This window comes from Pezoporus occidentalis, unplaced genomic scaffold, assembly GCF_034315485.1.
Source record: "Pezoporus occidentalis ecotype Australia unplaced genomic scaffold, CSIRO_AGI_Poc_V1 ctg67, whole genome shotgun sequence".
In the NCBI taxonomy this organism is placed as follows: domain Eukaryota; kingdom Metazoa; phylum Chordata; class Aves; order Psittaciformes; family Psittacidae; genus Pezoporus; species Pezoporus occidentalis.
Window position 1 is genome coordinate 490,325 of NW_026916019.1, and position 13,966 is coordinate 504,290.

The window sequence follows — 13,966 nt, forward strand, 5'->3', positions numbered from 1 at the left end:
AGCGATGGTAGCGTTTGCAAAAGTTTCCATCTTTCATGCTTTGCGTGAAAGGAGAATTATGAGAATATAAGAGCAAGTAATTAGCCAAAGTAACAAAGTCAGGAGAAACTAATACCATTGCAGCCCTAACAGGTGGATTTCAGATTCCTTTGTCCAAAGGAGCATGAGATGTGTGAAAATTCTCATTAAATTCTGGGTTCCTCTAAGACAGTCACACCTCTAAATAACTGCATGGAGAACATGACCATCAGTCCCCTGACCATTACCACCTAATGCAGACAAATCCTTAATTAATAACTTGACACCAGAGAGAAGAGCTCTCTATAACAGTAGCTGCAGTGTGATGAAATAGAGATATGGTACGATGGATCAACTGCATAAAGAAGCTTTCAAAAATATGCACCAAGGTATGACATAATTACCTGAAAAGTAATCTGAACTTGTGTAACTTTCTTCTGAAATGTTGTCTGATGGAAATGCTGTAACAATTCACTTGAAGCCACACACTGCAGGATACTCTGACTGTTTCTCTCAATCAGGGACAAATCCTTCTTGCAGTTTTCTTGATAAGCTACCAAATCCTGAAACAAAACAAAACATATATCCACCCTGGCCAGGAGCAAAGGAGAGAAAAATCTGGCAAAACAACAAGAAGGTACTTTTTAACAATAAGAACAAACGAGAGAAGCTCAAAGCACCACAAAGAATAGACTACACAAAATATTATACGGAATAACACAGATCACACAATTTTCTCCTTATGCAGAGTCTTATACCCAAACAGAGCTTTAGCTATCTATAAAAAAAAACATGTACCCAAGCCTCTCAGGTAGTTTTGTTTTCAACAGATTAACCTTTCACGTCAGCTACTGAAATTCCAATTACCTTACAGATAGGCTATGCTTGTTGTCTGAATATTAAGTAACATTTACTCAGGTTACTGAGTTGCAAAGCAAATTACTAGAAAGCAAACTGTAAACACTCAGAGGCAGCAGATCTTTGCAAGATGCTTTTGAATCTTACTTGCGCTTTTTGTTTAAGAACAGCTGTAGGCTGTGCTTCAGGATCCAGGATAGAAATTATTTCATTGACTTTTTCAAGAGATTCATAAAAGTGCGTAATTTGTTTCTCCAGTTCTTCCAGCGGAGACAGCAGATGCTGGCATTCATACAGCAGGGCACAGGAATACTCCTTAACCTTTCGGCCATTTTCAAGAAAAATAATTATTAAAAAAGTTGCAAAATTCAATAAATAGCAGCTTCTTCTTCATGTGGGTTTATAAAGTCACTACCTGACTCTTTTAAGATAGATCAATCCTGTTCACGTATTACTTCCTAAATAAAAAAAGTATTAAATATAAAGATGGTGGTCTTAAAGAAGTAACATGTTCTCCACCCTGAAGCTATTGTTCCTATAATCTATAACTATGTATTTGCTCAAATGCATGTATGTGAGCACTTATGTAGGGGAATTTATTCATTTAACAGCTAACAACATATGTAGTAGAAAAAGCATTCTGCAACCTTGCTCAGCTGCTCTTTAATCCTTGTCAAAGTTCCAAGCATGTCATTTGCTTCCTCTTGGGAAACTTCTTTTGTAACAAGTTGCATTGTTCTTGTAACCACTTTGTACTGAGCTTCCACTGCAGGCAGTTTCTGCTTAATATTCTGAAAGAAATGTTTCAAAAAGTATTTCAACAATAGCATTTGTGCATTCATGGGAGATACCAGTCTGTTCTCAAGAGATAAAAAGATAGATATTCTAATTATCAATAGTTTTCATCGCTAATTTTGGTGAACAGTGGATCACAGTTCAAATGGACAAAAACTGTGTCAAAGGGTATCACTGGCTCATCTGAATGAATTTGAAGCTACACAGAAAAAAATACCCAGTGAGACAGTGTTTTGGAAATGTGCTTAGAAATGCCACTCGTAGCATAAAATGGTTTATATTAGCTACACCAGAAATGATACAACAAAAGCACCACTGTTAAAAAGGTGAAAAAAGTAATAATGGAAATGTACACGAAAATAATTTTATGCTATCAGAATTAGGTAGTTACAAGGTTTTCTCTTATTAAGGAGAAAGGAATGGAAGGAAGACACTTACTTCTAAATCTTGAACAAACATTTTGACATCAAGGAAGGACACTTCTACAGGGACTGAAAATTTCCTATTGCTTCCATCAATAAAAGCTGTCATATGGGTAACACCATCCAAGTATTCCTTCTTCATTTTGTCCAGTTCATCTGCTCGAGCATACTAAGAAAATGTAAAGTAAAAAGAGAATGCCAGACTCTCATTTGTTCCTAACCCAGAATCAACCACTCAATTTATTTCTTATTGCCTACAGTATCAGTTTTGAAAATTCAGCAAAGAGAATAAAACAGAAAAAGCCTAGAAAAGCTGAAGGGTAAGGGAAATTTCAGTAAAGGACTGCCAGCTTGAGGAAAGGGACACATGGGTCTTAGAACGTGGAAAGAGCTGTATGACAGAAATGGTAAAAAGCCAGTGAGAAAACCATAGCTAGTACATGAAAGGAGCTGTATAAAGAGAGGAAGAGACATTTACATCCTGGCCATTGCTGCTTTCTACAGTGAATCACCCTAACTATCTCAAGCAAATAAAGCCTGAGAATACTCTAGTCAATGGTTTGGAAAAGTTACAATAAAAAAGGGGCAATCATTATTTGCTTTTCCATTTAACAGCAATGGAGATATAATCATGCCAGTAAAGAAAATAGAGTCAGCATCTTCAAATGCTTCAAGATCTGCTATTTAAAATCACTGGAAGAGGAAAATATCATTAGATGTATATTGACTACAGCAAAGATATTGCCTGTTTATGAGCCGTGAAATACTTCTGTGTATTTTAAGTGTAATTTAGCTCACATCCTTGGTTTTTAAAAAGCAAATATAGAAACAACAACTCTTTTCCAATCTATTGAATCTCTTCCATGAAATAAAAGGTATTTTTTTCACTTTTTATCAGTGCCTCCCTATATACAAGAAAAAAGTAATGTCTGATGAATTTGAGGAAAACATTTAGTTAATTAACTTGCATTGTACCTGCTTGTGGTCACAGTACAGTAATTGAATGCAACATTCATTAAAGAGTGGTAAAAATATTCACTTTCACCATTTTCACTGTTTAGGTTTACAGAGCTTTTACAATAACAACAGCTATGTAAACCCAATCAAAGATCAAGACAGGAGACAATAAGGAAAAACTACTGCTTCTACTAGCTGTAAATGTCCAAAAATAAAAATAAAAAGCTGTATAAACAAAAATATAAACAAAGGAAATCCCCAATAAAATAAACTGCTGTCAGGGATTCCTTTCTAATTTAAATAATGATGAACAGTTAGGCACTTTAGTAAGCTGACCTACAGTCTTGCTTGTGGGGGAAATGGAAATGACAAAGTAAATATCTAGAAGTAACAACAGCAAAACCACATACCTGCTTAACTTGCATAAACAGTTCTCTCCATCTTCCATTTAGTAATAGAAGCTGCTGTTTAAGATCTCTGGAAATGGTCTCATCACATGTTTCAATCAGGAAATTACCAGCATCATTCATGGCTGTGTGCTGCTGGATCCAATGAGGTAAGTGCCGGAAGAAATCCTGAGGAAGAAAATAAAAACACCTTTCTGAAACCTTTTCAATTATTCTTTATCTTAAATCATGATATTAAAGTTTACTCACCAGCTAATGGCTTGATAAAACTCTTTGAACAATTATTCTCTGAAGCTCTTTAAATATTGGATATGCCATAACAGAATTTTAATGTGTGTGAACATAACATGGAATTAAAAACTACCACCAGTTTACTTACAGCTTATTTTAATCCAGTGAGTAGTTTCAGTTAAATGAATGGAACTCCTCCTTAAGAGAAAGCTCCATAACTGAACATACTCTTAGGGCTCATCTAATTTCTGTCTTGTCTTGAAACAGACAAGACTATGTCTGATGGTAACCTCAGCCATATACAGACTGCAGAGAGATTCTTCCCCATATCCAGCTTTCCAGGGTCTGCTATCACAAAAGACTTGAGAAGACTGATTGTTTGTCACTGCTTTCTTGCCTCTCAGAGCAGATGACAGGCTTACTAAAGGTCAAGAAGGAAAAAGCATATGAAGAGAATTACTTGCGTCCTTCCTCTTATGCATCTATTCCCATAAACCATTACCTTCCTCAGACCCTGCTGGGGTGTCTCTCCATTTCAGAAGACAGCATAAAAATGTGTAAAATTTTAACAAGTTTGGAAGGTACCGTGAAGCACACCACATTCTTAATTAAAATTAATGCGGCTCTTTTTAACCCCCACATGAGGTCAGGAAGTCCTCTGATAAGCTTTGGATACAGCTGTTGGAAAAAGGTGTGGGAGAGCGCAGTTACAATGGGGTCATGATGGGAAGTGCTTAAGAGGTACTGCAAGTAAATGAAGAAGTTGTAGAAGGAGCAGTTTGTTCATTAATACCTTTACTGTAAAATTTACAGTACTTTGCAGTAGAAAAATCCAAGCACATACCAATCTTTTTGCATGATCCTCTGTGCTACAGGTTCACAATAAGGTTTCTGAAAACAGAAGCCAATGAGAAAGCCGGCAAACCACTTCCTTTTGCAAAAAGAAAAGTGGTACTTGCTGGTCTTGAAATCATACAGAAATAATGGAAAGAAGAAGAAAGCATAACAGCACGGTAAGGGGCTACTACAGTCTTTACATAGGATAGAATATGGTGGAATTTAGTAACGCAGGTAAGGTTTGCCAATGACCATCAAAGAAATCTTTGTTTTGTATTACTGATATGTATTTTACAGAACAAATATTTGCAGATGTTTAGAAGAGTTTTATGCCATTTTCCAAAAAAGAGAGATTTCCTCTGGGATTCCAGCTGATGGAATGTATGACTATTAATTGTAGAAAACAATGTAAGTATTGCTTTTTTGGTTTAATAACCAAACACTAAAAATGGTAACTCAAAACTATCCTTGAAACTAAGTAAACATTGTTCCTGTGGAGTGCTAGACTCAACGTTACTAATATAAGTAACTTTTAAAATATTTCTCTCTTTCTACAAATTATGTTACCTCTCAGTAATCTTCAACAGCTTTAAGCCAATGTGATTTTAGGAATAAAAAAGCATTTTGGGCATAATAAAGCTTTCATGCCGAAGTTTTTCAACAAGGCTTTTTGAAATTCTTCATATATCAGAAAGGTAACAAGTACTTGTTGGATTTAGTCTGAAATCAGAAGCAAGTATATACTCTATGGATATTTCCAGATTTCTGCTATGAAAATCTTTGAAGGTAAAGTTATAAAACTTATCAGAGAAGTAAATATTTTAATTTTATTCATATATATGGATTTAAAATTGTTTAATTTTAACCTTTGCCAAATTACTTATATAAAACACACAGAGCTAAGATCAACCTGATCAGTTGAGGTCACCCTTTCTGATCAGTAATAACTGTTGGTATTTATACTATGCCAGGCTATTGAATTCTTCTCACAAGCTTATTTTTATTTTAAAAGAACGTTCCATGTTTTATATGAATTTAAATTAACAAACTTTTACCAACAATTATAGGTTCATTCATGTAAAGTGAAATGGTCATTTCTGACCTGATGTCACTTTGGCATCTTTCAACCATACTTTGGTGTTAGAAGCTAGAGAGCTGCTACACTGGGATTGGGTGACAGTGTAGGACCTATAAAATGCAGCATTATCTAAGGTAATCTGGGTAATTACTGAAGTTCCACAAACATAAATCTCAGCACTCCAGCACTCTAATATTAGAAAAGAAAAAAAAAAAAAAAGAGACAGCAAAACTATCTTTATGATTGTTGGTCCCAAAAGGAACTACCTAGAAGATTTCTGAAATGCCAGGGAAATGGATTAATTAATTACCCATCAAACATAACAAAACACATTAATCATCTTCTCTGTTAAAGGCAACTAATACTGAAACCTGTCATCCATGTGGTAGAAAAATTCATGGAGAAAATAATTTTCTTTAAGTGTCTTTATACACAGCACATCACTATGCATTTTGGTGTTAAAAGCTGAATTTGCCTTTAAGTGAACCATGTAATATCCCTACCTCTGAGCTATATTGCTGCCCTATTTGTATCCAAGATGTCTCTAACTATGCTGTCACAGATGATGTCTTCCCTCATTATGTGTGTATCTGTATATTTCTGTACACTATGTGCAAACGTTGAAACACCTATGATAAATGAAAACAATATGCCAGAAATTAAATAAATTATCTCTCTCTTGCATGACATTTTATAAAACAACATAAGCAAATGCAAAAGCATATCCCACATTTCAGAACTTATAAAATAGGCAGAAACATATGCTATTAGTACATACCTTTTTAGATGGTTCAGGCTGATTCAGCATTTTTTCAGCATCTTCCAGCCAAGCTTGCAAACCTGCCACAGTGCTGCTGTATCTGTCCCAGTTAGCAATTACTTCTTCCAACATGCTTCTTACACTTCTGACCTCTACTGAGAGGTTCCTCCACTGTGCTGTTGTTTCATTCATGAATTTCATGACATTTTCAACTTCTTCCACTGAGATACAGGACAGACATTGATTATTTGTGCTCATTATTATTTCTGTAAAGCTTAATTTCATGTTAAGCTTATCCATTCTCATCGTAAAATATAATTACTGCAACTTCTATTTCAATAGGCTTTTTTATACAAGCGCACAGTCACAGCACAATTTTAGTGCAAAACTGCAACTGAGAAATTAAACCTGTGATTTAAAGACTAAGGAAAGCACATAAAGAGAGTGGTTTATTAAAACAGCATATTTCACACTGCATATTCAGCACGGTGCTCATTTCAAATCTGCAATAAAAGAAATCAAGGGAGAAAGTTTCCTTAAAAAGCAGAAAATAATAGAGTTGTATAATGTACAAACACATAGTATGTATGCATTTAAAAGTACTGAATGAAAAGTCTGATCTTCTGTCACCAACTTTAAAACCAAACTGCTGCTAATTTTTGCTATTTAATTTTTAGTATTTTCCTGACAGCAGTAAAGGAATAAATGTTTCCTCCTTCCAGAAGAAAAACCCAGACAGAAGAAAAAGGACCCAAGCAAATCCTAAAACTTCATACAACATACAGAATATAGATAGTTCAAAAAACATTTTTTTGCTAAGGTGTCCTCTAATTTGCACCACTGTTTCTGAATTCACAGAAGTGAGTAGCTGCCCTTTAGAAAAGAAATTATTACTGGATTTTTACTTTTTTTTTAATAGCATTGAATGAATCTATTCATTTTTGTGTTTGTAAAAACACTGTAAAAAATGTTTACCTTTGTAAAATTTGAGTGTCACCATCACCAACTTAAATTTCACAATTTAAAAATAAAAAATATATTAATTTTCTCTCCACATCTGCTAATCACTTCAGCAGCTGTAGCAGTCCTCCACAGACACTGTTGTGTTATCTACCCAGCAGAGATTAGTTTCATGTCTGTAACTATCTGGGTCAATTATTGCCCTCACGTATTCTCACTGAACTCAGCAGTATTCAGGAATTACAAGAGACAGCTGATGAATCAGCTACATATTTTTCCCATGTATATCATATTTAAAGTATCATTTGGGCTCCTCTTACAAGTTTTCATAGTTAATGAAGAATAGTCAATAAATCAGGGGATACTTTTGCTACTACAACATTACTGGGACCTGCTCTCTGTTTGCCTTCTTCTAGTGAAGCCAAGCCAGGGAGTATTTCCAGGCATCAGTACATGAACTTCCCTACACCTAATTTGGTCTCTGACACACTTCTGGACCAAATCAACAAAAGGGGCCTACAAGGATGCCGGAGAGGGGCTCTTCATTAGCAACTGTAGTGATAGGACAAGGGGGAATGGGTTCAAACTTAAAACAGGAAGTTCAGGTTAGATATAAGGAAGATGTTCTTTACTGTGAGGGTGATGAGGCACTGGAACAGGTTGCCCAAAGAAGTGATAAATACTCGATCCCTGGCAGTGTTCAAGGCCAAGTTGGATGGAGTCTTGGGTGACATGTTCTAGGGTGAGGCATCCTTGCCCACGGAAGGGGGGTTAGAACTAGATGATCTTAATGTCATTTCCACCCCTAACTATTCTATGATTCTATGGACTTCTTGCATTAGGAAGTCTGAACATGACCGCACTCTTCTGGAGATGAAAAAATTTAAACGGCTTGAGGGTAGGCTGCTCTGCACCAGATGGCTTCATGCTAGAGAATATGTGAAACTGCCACCAGGGGCTGTAGCTTCTGGTGAACTGCTGCTGTTAGAAAGCTCCACTGTATGGAAGAAACAAATACTGGGAGATCTTTTTAGAGGATACTTATGTGTGAAGAGATCAAAATGGTGTCCCCATGACAATAGAAACATGGGCATTTACCTGAGCCATTTGCTTTGGCATACACTTCAGCTGCTCTTTTCAAGATCTGGTAAGTAACTTCATACTGCTCAAAGAACTTACTATTTTCAATTACAGACTGAAAAGAGAAAAATTAAAACAGACAAAATAGATATTAATAATGATGATAATTTCCATGAAATTACATCAGGACAGTGATGACAACATGTAACTTCATTATTCGTCCATTCATTCTTGTCATTATTATAAAATAATATACAGATTTCACCTTTTCAAACTAATGGTACAGGAGAGTGAGACTTCAAAAATACAGTTTATTTACTTTGCATATAGAAAGATTTTTTGAATACATTCTTAGTCTGTTAATTGCTGACTTGCTGAAACTCAGTAGCATATGATACTTTGTGCAGAAACTGAGCAATTAACTGAGAAGTTACTTAATGGAAACGATTTTACACTGAAATTTAAGTGGAATCATTTTAATAAAAGAGAAAATTTAACCCATATAGGTCACCACAAAAATCAAATCCAGTTGAGCTTTAAGAATTGTGCCTGTATCAAGCATTTACAAAAAGGCAGGTCTCACTTTAAGAGATGAAAAACATTTGAATTATTCTTCAGTTTTTCTTCACCTCCTTTGTAACTGGCAAAAATATGATTGGGGAAACTGTACAGAGATGCTGCTTTTCCAAAGCGTGACACAGAACCATTCCTTTGTGAGTGATGGTTCAGCTGTGTAAGTTGCTATAACACAATGAGTAATTTACCTGGGAATATGTTGGTCACAAATTAATGGCTCTTTATCATCTATGCCTCATTATCCCTTATAGAAAATTACACTGACATATTTTTTCGATGTCTTTCAGAAATGTTACCTCCTTTAAGCGCAATATATAATTATATCTCTGTATTACATGAGTGCATTATATCTTACATTACCTCTATTAATAAAAAGAAGAAAAATCTGCCTTTTTGCAGGGCTTGTATGTTATCTTACCTAATGTGCTTATCTAGGGTTTTTGAATGGTTTTGGAGTTTACACTATCTCCCATGCCTCCTCAGATACAGATCTACAAATGTAAGGCAAGTATATCTCATACATGTCTACGTAAGCTTTGGGTTGTCAGAATAGACAAAATTCTATGTGTACTAGTGTGATTTTGGTAAAACCAGGTTTTGAATGAGGTCAAAGTTCATTGTACTTTGAAGAGAACAGTCAGATTTTGTGTATTCATCAACTTACATTATATGACATGAAAAACAGTTAAAAAAAGAAAAAACTGTCATCCAGCATATATCTAAAAATCTTCTCTGTTAAAATCTTTTGCAGTTGCTATGTCAAATCACCACAGCTATCTAGTACATCATTTAGAAATGTGTTTACAACCAAAGAAACTAGAAATCCTGGACAATCAGATTTTTTCTCTGCCTTACTGTTAAAAAAAATAAAACCTGGCATGCATAAAGAACTACACATTTTATCATGAATTATGTGAAAAAAATCTTGACTTTCATTTTTGCCAAACCCATACACAGAGACATTTTATCCTGAACTAAAACCTGCAAGAATTCATATGAGAAAATAAGACTCTGTTAAACAACTTATATAATACTGATGTCAAGAGCAGTAAGAAATATTTTCAAAAATTAACTATAGACACCTTACTGATTAATATTGTTTCCCATCTGACAAAATCCTTTATATAAAATACGTAGCTTTTCTCACATCTATATAGCATACACTGCTAAAAAAGTGCCAACACAGCAATGCTAAAACACAGCTGTGTGGGTTTAAATCCATGGATAACTGTTCCCAGTATCTCCATGACATCTGAGATTTTGGTACAGTATATTCTTCAGGTTGATGGTGCACAATTTGTGCTCACCTTCATTTATATGTTATATGACATGTGAAGAGATGGGATAAAGTAACAACCACCACTTTTCTTTTTAAGCTACAGTATGTAAATAATTTCCAGACATATGCTCTATTCAGATCCTAATTACGCATGTTCCTAGAACGCTGACATTGCTCAGTCTGCTTTGGCAGACAAACACATGTATATTTTTATCTCCTACTAATACAGTCACTGACTATAAGGTACTGACTACAGCTTTCCTACGTCAGACTCCTAATTTACTGAAGAGTAAGACTTGGCTCTCAGGTAGAAAACTGCTACCAGATAAACCACAGCAAATAAAGTCTCTTTTCATCACTGGACACCTGGAAGGGCAAGAAGCCAAGGCCATCAGGAATAAAGCTGAGCTCTGTTTAGACTCTTGTCCCTGTTCCCTCATTTTGACTTGATGCAGTTTCAGAAATGATGCAAAGGAAGCACTTTCTTCCCCATAATGACCATCTCAGCATTAGTGGTTTGAAGTACAAGAGTAATTCAGGCAATCACAAAATAACATAAAAATTTGCCACTTACTGTTCATTTTAAAGCAAAATATTAAAAAGTGATATAAAATAATAATCCAGAAGCCAAACTATCCACTTCCTCGTTATTTCCCTTGTCACTTTTAAGTAGCTTAGACTGCGACATTTTTACAGAGCATAAAAATGGATTATAAATCTTAGCTACTGCACATCATTCTAGCAAGCTGATATTCTAAATATCCATTTGAATATTGCAAAGCTTGTCTAAACCAAAGCTCAACAGCTGATTTTTTTATGTCCCTAACTGCTAAAGTTTAAACATAGAAAGGGAAAAAGTGGGAACAGGTCTTTAATTCTCACTTCTATTGAGTTTGCAGATTTCTTCAAAAGCAATAAGAACTAGCAGACACTCAGGGCATCAATAACTTTTTCTACACAGTGTCCTGGCTCTGAATGGTTCTATAACTGTATGAATTCTTTCCAAAATGAATTTTCCTGTGCAATTTTGCTCATACGGATTAGACAGAAGGGTGAAAAAGTATTTAGCACAGCTCTGCTTTTGAAAGAATCCCTCATGCCCTAATGCAGAGGTGCAGCAGTGGTACTGTTCTACCAGCCACTTGGCACTGAAAGTTTGGATTTAAGAAGATACAGCAGTGTAAGACTGAAAGGGAACATACTCTTTCAAAGAATAAAACAAATCCCTTATCAGTATAATATACTGAACAAGTACACAGAGGCAGCATAAAACCTTTTTTTTCCTTTCTTAATTTGGAAGACTTACAAAAAAGAAAAAAGTACTGTGAGGGACTGCATTCCAAAAACTTCCTCTAACTCTACACTTCATTATGAACAGTCATTATAAGTGCAGCTATGCAGATGTAAAATATGAAATTAAGTTTTTTGTAATTGTTATCTAAGATGATTAAAAATCTAGGAGTTGGATATGCTTGATAAGTTGATGGTTGGACAGTTAACAGCTGGGACATTATTTCTGCTTTTGAAGGGGTGGTGCAAAGATAATAATATTAATTTTTAGCCTTTTAACTAAGGTTCTCCATGGGGAAGACAGATTCACCTCTGAAAAGATACTCCATAAAAATGCAGTCATAAAGTTAATAACTGTCAAGTCTTATTTTTTTTCTGTTTTTTTGTTCATAGCAATCTTAAATATAGTTCAAAAATAATTATAAAAAGAAGAATACAACCCCAACTTACAATATAATTTTGAAGAAGTAATTCCACTGACTCTCGCCTTCCATATTTGATGATCCATGATTTTAATTTTGATTCTGCAAGAACTAGGAGTGACAGTAGACGGTACTTCAGTTCCAGAAACTCCATCTTCAACAGATGGAGCTCAGATGAAGAGACAACAAAATTAAACCTATAAAATGAATCACACTGTAGTAAAATACCGCAATACTCATTTTTGCAGGACAGACTGCAAGCTTTAGTTAACTCAGATATTTTTCTAATATTTCACCTAATTCAGAGTCTACAAACATTTAATTATGCATGATGATAATTCTGATGACCACTTTTGAATAGAAAAATAATTAAATTTCTGTTTATACATAAAAAGCATCAGTTTACATCTGTTACTAAGTTTTGCAAAGTCATTTTTCTTTTCTTTTTTCACATGCATCCCAGCTGTTATTGCATAACATTTCTTCCAGGGACAAGTAATAAAAAGTATTCCCTTCCAAAACCCGTTGCTTATTTTGATTCTCATGAGTCTGTACAGCATCAGGCTACTTGGTATATTTTTATGTCTATTTTAGGAGGTTTTTTCTTCCAGTTTTTTTATGCTTGCCACTTAGAAACATAATCAGACAGTGATTTCTACATGAACAGATTAAAAAGCAAATCGGTTCCCTTTCACAGAGAGTTTTGATTTCAGATTGAAAGCCTTACCTCTCTGCCATATCCTCTAATTGGTCAGGTGGAACAGGCACTCCATTAACAGACCTGGCTCCGTGGATCTCATGGAATGCCTTTTTGTGACCGTCTATGTTTTTCAGCAGATCCTAATTTGATTTTAAGAAAGACAGTGATCAAAGGAGGGAAGGGGAAGGGAAGGAGGGAGAGAAAGGGAGAGAGGGTGGGAGAGAGGAAGAAAGGGAGAAAAGAGAGAAGGCTCACAGCAGGCTATCTAACTAATAAGCACAATTTTAAGCCTGCACTGATGACTCAATGTAGTTAACTGTTTGATCATGCTTTCACATTTGCATGCAAGGTTATGCGTACCACAAAAGCATTTACATCAACTTGAACATTCACATAGGGAACCCCCTTATAAGATGCTACAGCTGTGCCTAACAATTATGGAAGATTTTAAAACAGGATACACTGCAAAGCTTTAACAAAACAGCAACTCTTAACTGTATTAAACATGTCTGCAAATACAGTCTGCAAATACAGTAAATACTCAGCCTGCAAAACATCACAACAGCATAATCTTGCTAAATTTACTATTTACATCTTTAGAACATTATTGAGTATAAATTCAAATTATACTCAACTTTATTGAGTATAAATTCAAATTTTCAGCAGCTAATCTATTTTGCTATATAAAAGCAGAAAATCCACAGCTCCTTATATAAGTAGATATTAAATATTTAGTGAACTTTTCACTCTCTCACCATTAAAAGACTTCAGGTTTGCCCTCTCTGTATTACACGAATGAATGCAGAATGTGGTACCTGACCTGTATTCCTGTGACAAGAATTGTACCAGCAAAAGCCTTACAGCAGAGCACATTTCAACTGTAACTAAGCAACATCGCTTCACACGGCTTCCTGGAAACTACATATTAAAATGAATGACTGGCAGTAGTCCTTGAAGAGATACTGTAACGATAACGTGTCAAGTCCCCAGTGGCTGAGAGGACACAGAACAGTGCTGTTTTACTGCATACAGACAGCTCTTGGCACAAAGTGCTCAGATGTCTATTAGCAGAGGAAAATATACAAAGGTCCCCCTTCCTCACCTAGGGAAAACAAAAATGCAGGCTTGTGCATTTTGATCACAGCTGTCTGCTTATTCCTATGCGCTGAGGAAGGGTGTCTCTCCAGCCAACGCCCAGTGTTTGCACAGCAGAAAGTAAAGGTAAATTCACTGGTTCAGCTCACCAAATGGTCACACTATCCCCATCAATCCACCTGTATTTTCACTGTTTTCCAC

At 35.4% G+C, this 13,966-nt stretch overlaps 1 protein-coding gene across 16 annotated transcripts in view; it reads right to left on the bottom strand.

Moving 5' to 3' along the window:
- Positions 1-13,966, bottom strand: part of SYNE1 (spectrin repeat containing nuclear envelope protein 1) — a 291,558-nt gene that overhangs the window by 196,583 nt on the left and 81,009 nt on the right. For 15 of the 16 annotated variants that reach the window (XM_062640759.1, XM_062640758.1, XM_062640756.1 and 12 more), the window contains 9 exons: positions 12,698-12,810; positions 11,999-12,167; positions 8,422-8,518; positions 6,382-6,584; positions 3,461-3,625; positions 2,110-2,262; positions 1,524-1,667; positions 1,024-1,197; positions 423-581 (listed from right to left, as the gene is read on the bottom strand). In XM_062640759.1, the coding sequence (XP_062496743.1) occupies positions 423-581; positions 1,024-1,197; positions 1,524-1,667; positions 2,110-2,262; positions 3,461-3,625; positions 6,382-6,584; positions 8,422-8,518; positions 11,999-12,167; positions 12,698-12,810 (1,377 nt within the window). Of the gene's footprint in view, positions 1-422; positions 582-1,023; positions 1,198-1,523; positions 1,668-2,109; positions 2,263-3,460; positions 3,626-6,381; positions 6,585-8,421; positions 8,519-11,998; positions 12,168-12,697; positions 12,811-13,425; positions 13,564-13,966 lie in introns of those variants that run through there. The other variant, XM_062640769.1, reaches the window with a different exon arrangement.